This window comes from Coenobita brevimanus, chromosome 108, assembly GCF_032717465.1.
Source record: "Coenobita brevimanus isolate Jiangsu-jjx chromosome 108, ASM3271746v2, whole genome shotgun sequence".
Classification (NCBI taxonomy): domain Eukaryota; kingdom Metazoa; phylum Arthropoda; class Malacostraca; order Decapoda; family Coenobitidae; genus Coenobita; species Coenobita brevimanus.
The window spans coordinates 12,147,542-12,166,580 of NC_137061.1; the positions used below are offsets into that span (position 1 = coordinate 12,147,542).

At 47.6% G+C, this 19,039-nt stretch overlaps 1 protein-coding gene across 2 annotated transcripts in view; it reads right to left on the minus strand.

Moving 5' to 3' along the window:
- LOC145416987 (aldo-keto reductase 1B-like) overlaps positions 1–11,272 on the minus strand; it is an 84,627-nt gene extending 73,355 nt beyond the window's left edge. For both annotated transcript variants that reach the window (XM_080285830.1, XM_080285829.1), the window contains exon 1: positions 11,119–11,272. In XM_080285830.1, the coding sequence (XP_080141956.1) occupies positions 11,119–11,193 (75 nt within the window). In that variant the 5' untranslated portion in view covers positions 11,194–11,272. The remainder of the gene's footprint in view (positions 1–11,118) is intronic.
- Positions 11,273–19,039: the final 7,767 nt, after the last annotated feature.

Below are 19,039 nucleotides of genomic sequence, written 5' to 3' on the forward strand. Positions count from 1 at the left end.
AGGTAGAGTCCTCGAGGGTTGGAAGTCAGGTATAATTATTCCCCTGTACAAAGGAAAAAGGGTAAATGAAGTGTGTGGTAATCATACGGGCACTTGTCTTTGTAGTGTAATAAGAAAAGTATATGGTTGGATACTTATTGACAGACATAGGTTAATAACAGAGGAATCTGCTGGAATGGTGGAAGGGGGACCCATCATCCACTCACTCAATGTAGAGTTGCCATATGATCTCTACACTAAGTGACAAGCTAAATGGTTTCCTGTACCCAGTAAACCATTTACTACAAAAGGTGGTAACCATATAACCGGGGTGTCTGGCAAGGTTAAGTGTCCCCCAGATTCCCCTATCCAAAATCACTTAATGATGGCAGTCATTTCAGAGAGCCTTGGAGGGCCCAATAACTGCCCAGAGCCCCAACCACATGGGCAGATTTGCATGGGGTGTGAATGAGGAGAGCAAGAGGGTGGAAGTGGTGAATGTGTTCTAGAATGCGAGATACGCCATGATGGCACTGTGTGAAACAAAGATGAAAGGGTGTGAAGTGGAGGAGTGGGTGTGAAATGTGTAAGATAAGGCATGAATGGGCATGGAAGATGCAAGGAAGGAGTTGCTGTGTTGATGAATGAAGTGTGGCAGAGTGGAATGAGAGACTACAAACATGTCAACTCAAGGTGTATGTATGTCAAGTTTGAGAATGTGAAGGTGGCCGTGATTGGAGCATACACACTGTGTGAGGACAGGAGTAAGAGAGAAAAAGACAAGTTTTGGGATGAGCTGGATGAAGTAGTGGGAAAAATGCCCAGGAGCTATAAAGCGATCGCGATGGGGGATATGAACCGAAGCATAGGCACTGGTCCTGAGGATAACATAATGGGTTGTAATGGAGTACCAGGAGAAAATGATAATTAGAAGCGACTAAAGGATATGTGTCAGGAGAGGGGGCTGTGCATTTGTAACTCATATTTCAAACAAAGTTGCACATAAACATACATGGTATAGAGGGAACAGGGATCATGTTGAAAAAACCCTGATTGATTATGTGCTTGCAGAGAGGTCGATTCTGGGAATGGTTGCTGATACGAGGGCTATGAGAGGATGGTGTGGTCTGTCAGATCATATGATTGTGGTATGCAAGATCAAGCTGAGAGGAGTGAGGTGCATCTGGAGTGAGAGGAGCAGTCAGGGAGAAAGACTGAAAGTTGAGAAGCAGAGGATCAAAGAAATAGCAGATGATTACAGGACCTACAGTAGGTACAGGAGGAGTTAGAATTAGTGAACTGGAATGAAATAGACCTGGACAGCCTGTGGAAAGCCTATAGGGATTGCTTAGTTAGGAATGCTAAAGCGGTATGTGGTGTGCCAAGAGTAACAACAAAGAAGAAAGGTATGGCATGCTGGGATGATAAGGTTAAGAGAGCAGTGGAGGTAAAGAGGAAGAAGTGGCTAAAGAGGTTACAGGACAGGGGTTCAGTTGAAATAAGAACTGAATATATTGACAGCATGAAGCAAGTAGAGAGACTAGTGAAGAGGAAAAAGGAGGTAAATGATGATCTAGGAAGAAAAATGAATGTAAACTACTCTGAAAATAGGAAATTATTTTGGAAAGAGGTGCAGAAATGTAGAAATGAAAGCGGAAAGAAATGTGATGGTGTGAAGGATGTAGGTGGTAGATTACTAACCTATGGGGATGATATAAAGACCAGATGGAAAGAATATTTTGAAAGCCTGATGAATGGGAATACAAAAGAGCAGAGCAGCTGTAACCATGATTGGTTTTGGGGGTGTGCAGAGAAGGAATGCGGTGCCAGGAGAGGTGACACTCACATAGGTGAAGAGTACTGTGAAGCAGTTGAAAAATGGGAAAGTAGTCGGGATTGATGAGATGTATGCAGAGATGATTAAGTGTAGTGGAGAGAGTGGAATGAAGTGCATGTTGGAGGTACAGTGGGGCACCAATTTTCGCGCCTAATTGGGTCCAAAAATAATGTGCGAAAGTGGAATTAGCGAAAATTGGGGCATTGTTTTTATGGCAAAATGGCTAACTGGTTCCCGCTTATCCTAAAGTAACATCAGATTTTCATTTTCACTTGCAATACAGAACATCAAATCACTATTGTACATTGCATTGTGAGATACAAACAATAAAAACTGTACAGTACACATTATATGAGGAGAAACATACCACAGAGACCAGGTTGAGGTGTTTAATGGATGTTGGGGGTAAGTATCCGAGGCGCGTGGCGGGCTTATTTAGCCACGCCAGACGTATTGGCGCCACCTCTTGCTGCCTCGCTGTCGATTCTGGGATGTTTAAATATACGGCAGATTTCACTGTTTTTTGCGCCCTTGTCCATGTGCTCAACTATCTTCCTTTTCATTTCATTATTATACTGCCGTTTCTTCACTCCAACACGATACTCTCTTTTAGCCTTGGCCTCTCCTCCCGACTTTGAATGTCCCGGCCACTTTTTATCACCACCACTGCCTCCCGGCCCTCCCCCCACACCACCAGGCTCTCCCCCCACACCACCAGGCCCTTTCCCCACACTACCAGGTATAGTAGAGGCCACTGAACCATGAGAATCCAACACAATGGAGCTAGCACGCTCGTACACAATGGCGGGAATGGGTGGACAGAGTGTTGACATGACGTCATTCAAGATGGCGGTGGGTTGCGGGCAGGCGGTGCAGGAAATTCAAAGTTCAAAATATTGTCCCAAACCCAAAATTTGTGCGCGAAAATCGATTTTTTTCAAGCGAAAGTGGAAGTTAGGGAATATTTGGTGCATGCCGCGAAAGTGGATTCCGCGAATCCTGCTGTAGCGAAAGTTGGTGCACTACTGTATAAAAAAAAGGCATGGATGAGTGAAACTGTGCCAGCAGAGTGGAAAAAGGCTATGATTGTACCCCTGTACAAATATAAAGGTGAGTGAAGTGAGTGCAAGAATTATCGTGGCATGAGTTTACTGAGTGTGGCTAAAGGTGAGCAAGGTGAGTGCAAGAATTATCGTGGCATAAGTTTATTGAGTGTGGCAGGGAAGGTGTATGGAAGGATTATTATAGAGAAAGTAAGAGAGACATCAGAAGTCCTAGTGAGTAATGAACAGGGTGGCTTTAGGAGTGGCAAAGGATGTGTGGATCAAATATTTCCAGTGAGACAGATAGCAGAGAAAGCTTGTGCGAAGGACCATAAGCTGTTTAGGACATTCAGGGATCTGGAAAAAGCATACGACAAAGTGAACAGAGAAGGATTGTGGAAAGTTTTGCACATGTAAGGTGTAGATGGTAAGCTGCTAGGTGACGTCAAGAGTTTTTATGATGGTAGCGAAGCACGTGTAGGGGCTAATGGGCATCTAAGTGAATGGTTCACGATCGGTGTGGGCGTGCAACAAGGTTATGTGATGTCCCCATGGTTGTTCAATATACAGTACTCGTCAGAGTGTATCGAGCGCCCTGCGTCCCTCCTACGAAACAAACCTTTCAACATTGAAAAAACATATAAATAATGCATTTTATTTACCTTCAGTGCTTCGTAGGGTATCCTTTACGCTTCTCCACGGACCTGAGACATCTCGGAAGTGAAAGGGCGAGGCTCCTGAGGTGCTGGAGGGGTATTTTGTCCCAGGAGTCACGAATGGTGGCTTCCAGCTTAGGCAGAGAGCTCACGTCCTTCCCTTGGAGACTCTTCTTTACGAGGTACCAAAGGTTTTCAATTGGGTTGAGGTCTGGGCTATTTCCCGGCCAGTCTTTCATGAATGATACCTCGCAGTCACGAAGCCAATTGGTGACCAATTTGGCCTTGTGAGCAGGTGCACCATCCTGCTGAAACACTCTTGCACCTGTTAGCTGGAAGGAGTCTGGTAAATGATCATACAGAAGCTCCAGGTAAACATCCTGATTCACTCTGATGTTCTTGGGAAGCACAACAAGCTTTCCCAAACCTTGACCAGAAAAACAAGCCCATACCATTAGTGGGCCAAGTGGGTCACTACCTTTGAGTCGGTACACACATGCTCCTCTGTTACAGGTGATACTAAACGTTGCCTCATCAGACCACAACACTGACAACCATTGCTCCTCACCCCAGTTAAGATATTCATCAGCAAAGGCAAGCCTACGAAGTCGCTGGTTTATTGTGAGAAGAGGCTTCTTCACAGGCCTGTGACTTGTGTAACCAAGTTCATGGACCCTACGAGACACTGTTCTCACAGACACCTCACCAAACACTTCCGGGTTGCTCTCCTTTATTTTCCTTGCACTCACACGAGGATTAAACTCCACTGCACGTTTTTAAACATTAACAGACCTTGAGGAAGTTTTCCTAGGCCTACCAGACCACAGTTTCTTTGTGGGAACTTCACCATTGTTTTCCACTCGAAACCGTGCGCACCAACGACGCACTGTCGATCGAGCCACACCAACCAAGTCACTAATTTCCTTTGTCTGGTGCCCTGCCTCCTTTAGAGCAATGATCTGGGATATGATTTCACTTGATAGTTCACGGGCAGGTGCCATAACAAAGTGGTGAATGCCAAAACACTGCGGGACACTCAGTAAAAAATGGCGCAATAAGAGAGGGAAATGAGGCGGAGTTCCTCTCTCTCAGGCAGCCCGTGGGCAACTGAGGCGGGAACCAACCAGCGCGTCGGAAGGCCTCAGCGTACCATGATGTCATGCTAGTGCCGCAAACTTGTGGCTCAATTTTTACCCCCAGAAATGGGTGATTCTTTTTGGGCCATAAGTATTGCGAGCCCAGCGGTAGGCGCTCGATAATTTTGACGAACATTGCATATATACGGATGGGGTGATAAGAAAAGTAAAAACATGAGTAATGGAGAGGGGGATGGTGTTGGTAATGAAGGGTGATGGATGGAATATCTCAAATTTGTTGTATGCCGATGATGCAATACTGCTTGCATATACCAGACAAGAACTTGGTAGGTTTGTGCAAAGTTTTGCTGATGTCTGTGGGCATCATATCTTGAGAGTAAATGCAGAAAAGAGTAAAGTGATGGTTATTGAGAGAGAAGGCAACTCCCAGTGCGATGTTACAGTGAATGGAGAGAGACTGGAACTGGTGAGAGAGTTCAAATACCTGGATACCGTGATAGAAGGGAGAGTAAAAAGGGCAAAAGAAGTGGAAAGTAGAGTGACACAAGGAAGAAAAGTAGCTGGTGCAATGAAGGCCTTGATAAGAAACAGAGGCTTGAGTGTTTCAGCTGCACGAGGCTTGCATGAAGGAGTGTTAGTGCCAACTTTAACATATGGATGTGAGACTATGGTGTGGCATGAAATGAAAGTCAAGAGTAAGAGCAGTGGAGATGGGACTGCTGAGGAATGTATGTGGAGTACAGAGGGTGGATAGGATACGAAATAATGTGATTCGTGAAAGATGTGGAGTAAGGAAGTCTGTGGACACCAGAATCGAAGAGAGTGTACTGGGGTGGTATGATCATGTGGAGAGAATGGATAACAAGAGAGCAGTGAGAAAGGTATATCTGAGCAAATCTGAAGGAGGGAGGGGCGAGGTAGGCCAAGCAGAAGGCAGAGAGATTTAGTGGATGAGTGTGTGGGGAAGAGAGGTTTGGAAGTCGGTGAGGCTAGGGAACTGACAGGAGATCGAGCTGGCTGGATGAATGTTGTGAGGAGAAGTGCATGACCGGGGATTTGGCACCCCTTTTTAACCTGGCAATGTCCGGAGTGACTCTATCAGATATGTTTATGTGACGCGACAGAATGTGGTGAATGTTTTTGGCGTATCCGACAGAGCCAGGATTCCGGGGGCTTGAATGATGAGTGAATGGAAATGTGGCCCATTGGACTGGGCAAATTTGGGCTGTCTGGACAGTGCTACTCCTCACCCTACCCTAGGGTGGGAAAGGAGGTCCAAATGTTGATGATGATGAATTAATTGGAGAAGAACAGGGATTTTTCAGAAGGGAAGAGGTTGCGTAGATCAGATATTCACTCTTCGGTTTTCAGTGGAAAAGTTTCTAGAGAAAGAAAAGAAGTTGTATGGAGCCTTCACAGATCTGGAGAAAGCATATGACAGAGTGGATAAACAATGAATGTGGAAAACTGCTACGAATATAAGGAGTTAATGGGAAGTTGGTGGATGTTGTGAAGAACATATATGACGGGGTTAAGACTACAGTGTGTGTGGATAGTGAACTGAGTGAAGTTTTCTATCTGAATGTTGGATGGAAACAGCAGTGTCATGTCACCATGGTTGTTCAATCTGTATATGGATGGGATTATAAAAGAGGTATAAGGTGGGGCAGTGGATGTTGGAGAGATGGAAGCGTTCGGAAACTCCCAGTACTGTACTATTGTTCGCAGATGATACTGTGTTGTTAAGTGAAGGCAAAGGGGAGTTGCATGACTTGGTGAATGAGTCTGGGAGAGTGTGTATGAAACAATCTAAAGGTAAATGTAGGGAAGAGTAAAGTTATGGTATCTGAGAGAAATGAAGTCACTGAATGTACAGTGAGGTTGGATGAAGAGGAAATGGAGAATGTGAGTGCATTTAAGTTCTTGAGAAGTGTGATGAGTAAGGATGGAAGTTTGGAGGATGAAATGCTTGAATGGGAACAAGGAAGAAAGGTTGCTGGTTCTCTGAAGGCAGTGATAAAAAATAGGGAAGTGAGCATGGAAGTAAAAAATGTCACTGCATGACAGTATTGCGTTACCAAATCTAACGCTGTAGTCAGGTCTCATTATACATCTGTTCACTACATGGTAAATCATTATAATAATGAACAAAATGGTAAGATCCATTTTCGGAATAACGATGGCAAAATGATCGCAAATTTGAGAACAATGTCTCCCAGTCAGCTGACTGAGCCAAGATGGCCGCCCTATCTTTAAATTCACTGTGATAGTCTGCCTTTTGTTCCATTTTGTGTGTAAAAGGCCACTGACACATCACTGCTTTCACCATATGACATTCTATCTATCTACAGTCAGATGCCACAATCCCACGAGGGGTGGTTGTGTGTCTCTGAGTTAGCTGTTTTACAGGATGGGGCACTAACCCTTCACCAACCCACTTGTTTTAGGGAACATGTATGGGTTGGTTACAGTTACCACCCAGCATTTTACTATAAGTGGTTTCCTGGCTTATAGGAAACCATTAGGCTTGTCACTCATTGTAGAGCCACCTGAGAAGGAAAGAAGAGTAATAATATGTGACAGAAAATATGAGAGAAATAGGAGAAGGGCAGACAGAAAAAGCATGATAAGGATGAGGGAAGAAGGATACACCACATCAACTTAGTGGAAGATGGTTGCCACCACCTACCACCACAAATAACAGTGCAAGTGCATAACAAATAATCTATCTATCTATCTATCTATAGCCCGACGCCCTAATCCCGCAAAGGGTGGCCGCAGACAAAACGCCTCCAAGTCACTCTGTCACCCACCATTTGACTCCCCTCCCCCCAGCTCACCCCCCCCTCCCTCATATACCTCTCAACTCCATCCCTCCACCTCATCCTCGGTCTACCCCTCCCTCTCCCTCCCTCCACCTCACCTACATACACCCTCTTAGTCAGTCTTTCATTCTCCATCCTCTCCACATGTCCAAACCACCTCAGTGTATTTCTCCTAATCTTTTCAACCACATCCACATCTACCCCACAACGTTCCTTCACTTCTTCATTCGTCAACCTGTCCCTCCACGTCACTCCACATGCTCCTCTCAAGTAACTCATTTCCACTGCTCTCACTCTTGACTTGTTCCCTTCTTGCAAGGTCCACGCCTCGCTTCCATACGTCAGGGTAGGGATCACAATACCATCATGCAGTGACTTCTTAACTTCCATACTCACCTCCCTATTTCTCATCACTGCTTTCAGTGTACCAACAACCTTCCTTCCCTGCTGTATCCTTTCATTTACTTCATCCCCCAAAGTTCCATCCTTACTCATCACACTACCCAAGTACTTGAATGCACTCACATTCTCCATATCCTCACCATCCAACCTCACTGCACACTCAGTGACTTCATTCCTCTCAAACACCATAACTTTACTTTTGTTTACATTAACTTTCAGCTTCCTCCTCCTACACACTGTCCCAAATTCATTCACCAAACCTTGCAACTCCCATTCATCTTCACTCAACAATACTGTATCATCAGCAAACAGCAACACAAATAGTGCAGTGTGCAATATTAAGTGGTAATAACCCCCACTTTTTTTTTTTTTGTTAAATACTGAATCTTGTGACCTGGAAATCGTGTCTGTCGTGTGTACACAGCCTCCCAGTTAGTTGATTGAGCCAAGAAGGCCACCCAGTGTTTACATTTGTTGTGATCATCAGCTTTTTGTTCCATTCTATGTGTGTGAAAGGCCACTGAAACACCACTGCTAATGCCAAACAACAGCACATCTGTGTAACACATGGTGACGTATGCAGTTTTAAGTGAAGTCATAACTTTTCTATGTAAAATACTGAAACTTGTGACTTGAAAATGATGTCTGTCATGGATGTTACCCCTAGTGGAAAGAATGGTGCTACTAAGGGGCACTGTGGACAAACCTACAAGTTTTTATTTTTATTTATTTGATTTTTTTTAAAGATTTTAGGTTGCATGGTCAAAGGTCCCATTCCCTATTCCCACTGAACCCGTTAAATCCAACATGTTATGTGATAAATCGTTATGTGATGGGTTTTCACTTGATGTAACCCCCATTGTATTGCAAGTCATGAACTGTACTTTTGCAGACGTTGCCCATAACTCTAAAGTAACGGACAGGTGACACTCCCTTTCTCTCTGCCAATTAGGCAATTTTTATATTTCAATACCTATTTTTATGACAGATGTGAAAGATGCAGAGTAAGGAAGTCTGTGGACACAAGAATTGAAGAAGAGTGTGCATACATGGTATGGCCCTGTGGAGAGAAAAGGTGTGAATATGGTGGTTGAAAAGGTTATACCTGGGCAACTTTGAAGGTTAGAGGAGGCATGGTAGGCCTAGATGGTGGTGGAAAGATGCAGTAAATGAGCGTGCAAGGAAGACAGGTGTTGGAGCTAACAAGGCTAGGGAACTGACAAGCGGTGGAGCTGGCTCATGAATTTCGTGGTGCAGTGTACGACCAGGGTTTGGCACCCCTTTTTTACTTCACAATCATCAGCCTTGACTTGTCAGACCAGTGAGTGTGGGAGTTACATGTAGAATGTTTTTTGACCTATCAGGTGCAGCCAAGATTCCAGAGGCTTGAATGGTGAGTAAACAGGAATGTGACTCATTCAACTCAGCAAACTTTGAGTAATAACTCATTCTATTACTGTAATTATTTCTGAGGACCTACCTCACTTTACCTTCAGGTAGGAAAAGAGGTCTGGATGCTGATGCTGATGTCTACCTCAAGTTGGATTTATGATAAGGCAACAATAATTTTCTAGGCACTATCAATATAAAAGCAAGTAGACACAAAACTAGGGGAAGAAAAACAATCAATAATGTAGATTTATGAACACAATAGTTTGTCAACTAAGTACAGTACGGTATGGGTTGTATCATAACATATTTGTGCAAAAAAATATATGGAATTAATATAAGAAAAGTTAAATGAAAACAAATTAATTTTAGAGAGAAAAACATGGTGCTGGTCAGGCAACACCCTTGGATGTGCCCATGAGAATTTCGATTACTGTATACATTAGAACACGTGACACCTCCAAGTCTCTAAGCTGCAAACTGGCATCTTTAAATGCTGTCACCTTGCACAAATCTTAAAAACGGGGGGGAAAAATGACATTCAGTTACAGGGCGTAACATTTCCATCATCCATGTTGGGCTGGGTAATGGAAGCAGATATTAGCTTAAACATTACTTCCATGTCCCAAGGCTGAAATATGTCAGGAATAAAATGAGAATTCCATCTTCATATGAGACATCCATCAAGTTCCTGCATACATAAGGTACTGCACATTATGCCATACTGTATAAACACATACCACCAGATTACAGTACTTAGTCAAATAATAAAGTCTGTCTCTCCTGTCTCTTATTTTCATCATTGAATTTATACATCCCTGAATGAAAAACTGTAATCAAAGGTAGGAAATCACCCACACATGGCTGATAATACACACCTCTCACTACTACATATTTAAGCATCTAGAAATCCAGCCATGACATGCAACAAGCAAAGCAAACAGACTTAGTGTTTGTACATGACTGACACTTCTCAATGCACACAGTAACTTTCATATAACATTTCCCAAAACACTGATTCCGCCCACAAACTTCCCTCTACCACTGGAAATCACCGATCCTGTACTAACCTACATGCCCATAGCCTATTCTGAGCACATACGAACTTTGTGCATGTGACATGTACTGGCTGGCTAATTGTGTAAAACTGCAGTTTTGGACAGTCACACTCCTCACTTAGGTTAGATTGTTACTTCATTTAGCTTAGGTTACATCTGTTTGGGTAGATTAACCCATCGGCACCCAGTGTCCTGTATAAAGGGCAGAACGGGGCATTTTCAAACTTTAATAAAGAAGGGAACCCGGGGTAGGGACCTGAGCTTCACAACTATGAGCCAACAAGCAGAGGGCTGTACACTCAAGACTCTTCCACCAAAATCCCTTGCACAGGAACTCTGGCCACTAATGGGTTAATTAGGTTTGATCTGTTACTCAGTTTTTTTTTAAACTGAGGTGAAGATGCACTTGACAGGTTGGTTGCAACATATCTGAATTACATTTACTAACCCAAACTTCCCCCTCAGATATATGTTGTCAGTTAATGATGCTAACGAGTAAAGAGATTATGAAGTAATGTTGAATTCAGCCATTCATCACCAACCTGTCAGGTGCATCTTCGCTTCGGAAAAAAAAACAAGTGGTTAGTTTCCTTACACCAGCAGGTTGGGGCAAAAGAAATCTGAATAACCATGGCTGTTGAACTTCAAATTTTCCGGTAATAATGCAGTTTTAGTCAGTTACACAATACACCCCTCACTTAGGCAAGTTAGTTGGTAAGGTTACGTTGTTAGTTCAGTTTCATCACCAATTATGTAATACAAGTCACCTGCATGCATGACTAGAATGTAAAATCAGATAGCCTAAGCTTAAAACATCATTAACTGGATTTACCTTCCATGTCCCTAGGCCGAGAATTGGCATCTTCTTTCCATTATTGAGGGTGACTGAAGGCACTGATACTGACATGCTGACCAAGTGAATAAAACAGGGATGGATGACAGGGCGTTGGAGCACACACACCCTCCTGACACCGTGGCTGAAGGCTGACAACATGCCTGCATTGCCTGAGTATAGACGCTAACACCGCTAATGACGCTCGCCAAACCCTAATCTAGCAGTTATATTATCAGTAGCTGCTACTAGGCGCTGCAGTTTAAAACCATAACGATAAACTGGAAAGACTGTCACATCAGGGTATCAGATTTAAAAGTCAGCTCAGTTAATAATAGTTGCTAAATCCAAACCGAATATGACCGCTAACTTTCCTTTCAAAAAAAAAAAAAAAAAAAAAAATCGCTTTACTTCTTGTTATGCTAGGTGTTTTAAGGTCGACTTCTCGTCCCTAAGCACGGCGATTGAGCCGGCGTCCTCTTTCTAGACCGGAGCTTATACACAACGAGAAGAGCAGGACACAAAAACGCTAGGCAATAACGTTACGCACAATACACTATTTATAATTATTTGGGCTGAATAGACTATAGGATCGTGACTAGTTAATAAGTATCACGCAGGATACTGGACGGACACTGTATAGCACAGTATAATGGGTTGGTTAGGTTGGCGTATCAGTCTGCTGTTATGCTGCTGTTTTTAGGTCGACTTCTCGTCCCAAAAACACCAGCGACTGAAGCGGGGTCCTCTTTCCAGACCGGAAGTAAAGCACCCACAAAGGAACAGGACATAAAAACCAGGCAGTATACCTTAACACATCTATTGCCTTAATTCTAACCGTTACAATAAAACACAGAGTGGTATTTGAGATATAGGAGACAGGGACACAGAGTTAACCTTCAACACCACAAGATACAGTCACACTTAGTACACAATACCACGCACATACATTGATGTCCTGAATTATATATGTTAATACCCGTATGTCACTTTTAGGCAGGATATACACTTAGTCGAAAACAAAGGGAATAAACAAGATTAAAAGTCCTTGGGGGAAATACTACTATAGATAAGACAGGGTGCGGATCGCGACACTTAACACAGTCACTTAGTCGCGGCGACACTTACACACAGGCTTTTGATTTGCCCGCGCACCCTAGTCTCTATTCAGTCACAGAAAGTTCTTTTACTGGGGGACTCATACAATTACGTTAATGTTCATTCTCTGTCCTGCCGGGTACTGAGTTATTTTGGACTAATAGTAACTGTCACTGGTTTTACACTGGTCTTCACTCGGTTACTGTTCACTGTTATTTCCCTTGGTTTGTTCTCGGCACAAGGGGCGTCACTATTTACCTGTATCTCCTGGGTAATGTTCACTCCGTAGCAGGGGCGTGAGGGGAGAACCCTAGAGGGACCCGGCCTGCAGAGGGCAATATACTACCCGCAGGGGAGTCACTGCCCGGGTCCCACTCGTCGGTGAGGTGCAAGAAGGCCCTCCTGTTTGAGGGCCTCGACCTGAGAGGTGGCCCTCTAGTCGAAGCCTCGTCGGTGGGGTGCCGGGAGGCCCTCCTGTCTGGGGCCCTCGACCTGAGAGGTGGCCCTCGGGACTGGGGCCAAACAGCTGGAGGAGTCGTGCCTGTCGTCTCTGGGTCCGTGGGGTGAGGAAGCCTGGGTTGCCCTTGTCGGGAGCCTGTGGGTCTGGCCTGGGGGTCCTGGGACTGCGGGCGCCTATGGAGAGAGGCGCCGACAGGGCTGGGCTGCGGCAACTTCTCCGTCGGGTCTCGGGCAGGAATAAGGATCTCCCAGGCATAGGAGGTAGGTCCAGCATCGGGCCTTGCCACCACTCTAGCGACACCTCCGGAGCAACACTCCCGGGTGGTGACGAAGGGCTCCCACAGGGGGAAGAGGCAGGAGAAGGATTCACGTAGCCCGTGTCCTCTCCGGTATGTCCTGAGGCCGGAGCCTTGGGTCGCCTTACCCTGGTACATACTTTGGCTGTGGCCGTGAGCCTACCCGTCGTACAAGGAGCAACTGAAGGGCGTACAGTGGCCGCTCCTTCCCCGCCACGTATAGGGACCGTCGGCGCAGTGTTGCTCCCGTAGTAGGGAAAAGCAGGAGTAGGGGGCACGGGGGCCACACTCTCTCCGGTACGTACTGATGCTATCTTCAAGGGCCTCCCTACCCTGGTATGTGCTTTGGCCGGGGCCATAAACCTACCCGCTTTACAAGGAGCAACTGAAGGGCGTACAGTGGCAGCTCCTTCCCCGCCACGTATAGGGGCCGTCGGTGCAGTATTGCTCCCGTAGTAGGGAAAAGCTGCACGTACGATAGCCAAGGGCCTCTCTACCCTGGTACGTACTTTGGTCGTAGCCGGGAGCTGATCTTCCCGACGAGGAGCAACTGAAGGGCGTACAGTGGCCGTCGGCGCGGTGTTGCTCCCATAGGATAGAACAGCAGGAGAGGGATGCACAGGGGCAACTCTCTCTCCGGAGTGTACTAAGGCCGTAGCCGAGGGTCTCTCTACCCTGGTACACTCTTTAGGCCGTAGCCTTGGGCCTCCTGCCCTTGAGGGTGTAACAATAGCCATCAACACGGTGTTACCTGGGACTGAATCTGGTTCAGTCCCACCCCAATTCTGACGATGGTTGTCCCGCCTGCAAGGTAGTTGACTTTCTCCAGTCACCTGGTGTTGGGGCAGTTGCGGGGAACAGGGGCTCAGGACAGTAGTGTCCCGGTGACCCTCTTGACCTGAGTCACTAGCCCCACCATTGTGTACTCCTGGGGTGGTGGTGTGGTAGCGGCCCGGTGGTGGGGTGGAGGGTGGCGAGGTGGGAGGTCCGGCAGCGGGCATTTTAATAACACTCTTTTACACCTGGGCACAAGAATTATACTGTAGTCACTTTTAGGAGCCGTCACTGTTACACTGAGCAGGGCGAGGGACTCTGGTTGCCTTATGGGGACCGGGTGAGTCGCAGATGTCGGCCAGGTGTTGGGCCACGGGACGACCCTCAGTGGTGATGTCGTCGGTCGGGTGCTATGGTCGGGCATGGAGAGGGGCCCTTTACTCGAGGGGCCTGTCGGAGTGGTCTGGTCTTACGGTCTGGAACCAAACAGTCTGAGCAGGCGCTCTTGCCTGCACCTACTCTGGGGAGAGGGTTGCCTGGGGTTGGAGAGGGCGCACCCTGGGAGTGTGGGGGCACGGCAGGGAGTCCGGCATCTGCGGTCTCCCTTCCGCTGGGCCGCCATCAGGGTAGGACTGCGGCGTCACCTGGGGCAGGAGTTCGTCGGGGGGTCGTCATCTTCAGGCTCCGGCTGAATGGCACACGCTCCCAGGGGCAGCACGGGGCCATGCCACACTGTCTCCAGGCCGAGGGGATCCTTCTGAAGGCTGCCTTGGGGTAGGAGAGCAGGAGGAGGGCGGCTAGAGGCCGTTCCTCTCCTGTAGGCGCAGCTGGAGGCTGTTGCCGGTGCCCTGCAGGGGGAGTGACGTGCAGATGAGGTGCAGTTGGAGGCCGTCACCAGTGTCTTACTCCCGTGGGCAGCTACAAGAGGAGAGGGGACATACCCGGTTCTCCCAAGACGCGGCTGGAGGGACTTGGACACACAAAGACCCAAGCAAGCCCTTGGACACTGTGTCCACCGGATCAGCCTTCATAAAAGGGGAGGACTCAGGAGGAGCCTCTAGTCTTGCGACACCCCAGGGGAGCTGCTGCACAGGAGCGCCCACCGGGTCTACTGTGGGTGGAGTGACCACCAGTTCTCCATCCTCTGCCACTCACCTTTGGGAGCTGGCACGTCGGCACGTCCTATGGATGACCTTTGCCGGGACTCCCCAGGAGGGAGGCGGGCCCAGGGGCAGACTCCACCGGAGCTACCATTAAGGACAGACCACTGGTCATCCCCCAAAGCTGCCCCAGCCACGACGGCCAGAGGACAGACTCCACCGGAGCTGCGGCTTAGGCCAGGAGAGCCCACCGGGCCTCCCCCTCCCATTGTCCCCGGGACAGGTCCCCCAGTCCCGATGGAAGAAGAGCAGACTCCACCAGAGATGTGGCAGTAGCCAGGAGAGCACACCAGGCCTCCTCTTCCCTCCATCGCCAGGTTCCACAGCACCCGGAGAAGTTCCCTCGGGTTCTCCCTCAGCTTCTGTCCCGAGTGGGAGCTCAGGCAGTGCCCACTGGGACTGCCTGGCCGAAGGAGTGCTCACCGGGTCTCCTTCTCGCACCCCAGTCCAGAGTTTCGGCAGGGACCATCAGGCCCACCAAGCTGGGGAGCAGACCATCAGTCGCTCCCCCTCCGCTACCCCCGGAGTTCCTACCGAGGGCAGCGCCTCTTGCTTAGCCCACCCTTCCTGTGGCAGACCAAGGGGCCCCTCTCCCCGCCCCTCTCCTCCAGAGGGTGGGAACTGCTTCCCCGCAGATACCCCATCAGAGACCAGCCAGGGCAAGACAACCCCGAGGTCAGGTGTTCTGTCGCTGCAGCCCCTCCTTCACCACCCCTGGGTGCCACCGGACTCCCCCAGAGCAAGAGGCCACAGCCCATTCCTGACGGCCTCCTCCCCCAGGCGAGGCCGCAGCCCCCGGAGCCAAAGAGACACCTCCGACGCACGCTGCAGCCGCTGGACCTCCCCCGGCGTAGGTGGCTGCAGCTCACCCCTGACAGCCACCCCTGCCAGATGAGACCGCAGCCTAGCTAGGGCGCTGCACTCTCCGCAGCCAACCCTCGGCCCAGGCCTAACCAGGTCCGCCCCTAGGACTCCGACCACAACGAAGGGCCAGCGCTGTGCTGCGTGCCTCCTGGCCCTGTTCGGCCCTAGCCCAGAGGGCCCCGTCTCACCCAGGGCCCCTGCAGAAAGAGGGCCACCTACTACGCCACCCACCAGCTCCCGTAGGACCCGTGGCGACCTCACAGACGACCTACATCCGGACTATACACTCCTGACGGCCCGCCCCCGACGCCCGGCCGCCACCTGCGGCTACTGGTGTAAGGGCCTCCTGCCCAGCGTGCCCTAACGCCCCTCTCCACCTGCCCCGTGAGTAAAAAGACTCTGAGGTTGTTGTTTGTCCCCTAGTGACCAAAAGACACGATCCCCAGTGAACCAACCCCCTCCAGTGCCCCCACATCCCCCCCCGTTGGAAACAGTGAACTTGCCGCCACAGAGAAACTCATGCGCGGAGTGTGGGGCGAAAGGCCCCGGGTTGAACTGCCCCCCCCCCCCAGTGCTATAGACAACGGACTCTCTCAGTACCAGTGCCATGCCCCCCCCTTTTCTTGTCCCTATAGTTGCCGTATGTCCCTCCCCCTTTCCCCCCCCCCTCCGGTCCAGTCTAAGTCGGTGTATGCCGAGTGTTATGTAAGATATGCTCCCTGTGATTGGCTCACGTAGGAGTATTACACCACCATAGCGCCCCCCACTACCTTCCATCCCTGTCACGCGAGTAGACAATAAGTGCTATATTCTTCTGTTCTCTGTCACGCGCACGTAACATAAGGGTAGCCAGAATATCGTCTATGTCACACGGATGTATATAACTAGCATAGGATGCCGTTCATGTCACGTGGAACATGTATGAGAACTAGAATATACTGCCGTCCATGTCATGCGTTAGATACACTGAAATAGATTTTTTTTTTTTTTTTTTTTTTTTTTTCCTATCGACCATTGAGGCCGAAGCCTCTGGTCATTAAGGCAAATATATATATATGTATATATATTGACACATATATACATATATATACAAACATATATATATACATACATACATACATACACACATCCATGCATATGAACATACACACTTTCATGCACACGTACATATATATATAATAATTTTTATTTTATTATTTTTTGTAGTTTTATTTTTATTATTTTTATTTATTTTTTATATTTTTAACCTTATATTACTTATAAACAAAATACCTAATCTAAAGACCCTAAAACTAACCACCTAACAGACAAATCGCTAACCTATACTAAATCCTAAGAGACAAATAACTAGACCTACACTAATGTTCAAAAAGCCTCGACCAAGAGAACACCATCGACTGCAGATATGTAATGCTTTTCTACATTACATACCTGCACTCATCACCTGATGACTGTCAGTCGAGGCACAACCTAATATAGGGGACATCAATATATGAAAGGGAACCAGACGAGTCAGGAACATTTCCATATACGTCAGCTGTCGTCCCTAATTAGAATAACTTAAGCAAGATAATATAATGTATTTACATAATTTATACAAAAATTGAAGAACCTCGGCCAGCAGACTACCATCGACTGCAAGTGCCCAATACCTTCCTATATTGCACACTTGCACTCATCAGCTGGTGACTGTCAGGCAAGGAATTTGGCTTAATGTAGGGGACATCTATATTAGAAATAGATCGGTGGGAGGAGGAACTATTTAAAATATGTTAACTGTCAACCCTAATTAATATTACAATATATACATATTTACTGTTCATAAAAACCATAACCACACAGTAAAAAAGTCACATCACTCTGATCAGTCCGGTCTCTCTCAAGAAAGCCATCAATTTATCAGTCATAACAATGTCCCCATCACCCAGGATGGTGGAAAGGGTGAAGGGGACGTCTACTCTGCCGCAGTAATTCATAAGTGAAGCGCGTTCACGAATAAATCGCCGACAGCGCAGGATGATATGACTGATAGATAACACCGCATTACAGATGTCACAGTGCGGTGGGAAGCGTCTTTCCATATAAGGTTTTATGTGGGTTAAAACGGTGGCATTCAGCCGTAGCCGTGCCAACACTTTTTCTTCTAGGCGACTGGGACGGTTGGCAGTGTCCCAGTCGCCCAGGTACGGCTTACAAGTTGGAATATTTAGTCTGGTCCACTGACCTTCCCACAGAAGATTTATTGATTTCTTTCCGAGAGATAGACTCGACCGTAGATCACGAGGAACGTCCCAAGTCTCCTCGAGCTCCACAGCCGACTTTGCAAGTAAGTCAGCCTGCTCATTGCCGTAGATACGACAATGACCAGGCACCCAGATCAGCGTGAATGACTTGTTGCATGAATGCAACTTATTAACGATGCGGCCCTGGATCTCATGAGAGTCCGTAGTGCAAGATGCAATTGCCTGAAGGGCTGATTTTGAATCTGAAAATATGACAAATGAGTCATGTCTAGAATTGAGAGCATAGTCTATGGCTTTGTCAATAGCAAAAAGTTCTGAAGTAAACACAGATGTATGAGTCGGCAACCGATACCTGAGGGCACATTCAGTCGACCACACACTTGCACCCACACATTCACTCGACTTGGAGCCGTCGGTGTACAATTGATGGGACCCCAAGTGACGAACAATGATGTTACGAAACAAGTGGTGGACCTCCGCCTCCGGCGCCTTGGCCTTTGGTGCTGGGAGCCATGTAACATCGACTGTAAAGCCGGGTGGCTCCCAAGGCGCTATATTTTTAAGCACCAACTTGTCACAGTCACTGGGGTCCACATCAAGCTCCTGAGTCAGTAAGTGGAGGCGAGCGGCAAGTGGCCGACGCACCCCCCGCAGAAGGTGGTGGTATTGACGCAGAGGGGTACAGGCCACATTGCCGATATTACTTTTTCTTAATGTCCTTACACCATAGGACAAGGCCAGGTGGTCACGGCGAATACGGAGGGGAGGCACATTCGCCTCCACTTCCATACGAGCTACACGGGTACACCGGACAGCTCCAAGACACATTTGCAAACATTTATTCTGCAACACATCCAATCCTTTCAGAGTGGCATCGGATGCCGAGCCATACACCTGTGCGCCATAGTCTAGCTTCGATCGAATAAGGGACTTATACACCATTAATAAAGATTTTCTGTCGGCACCCCAGGTAGTACCCGCTAGGTACTTGAGGACATTTAACGGTTTATCACAACGAGCAAGCAAG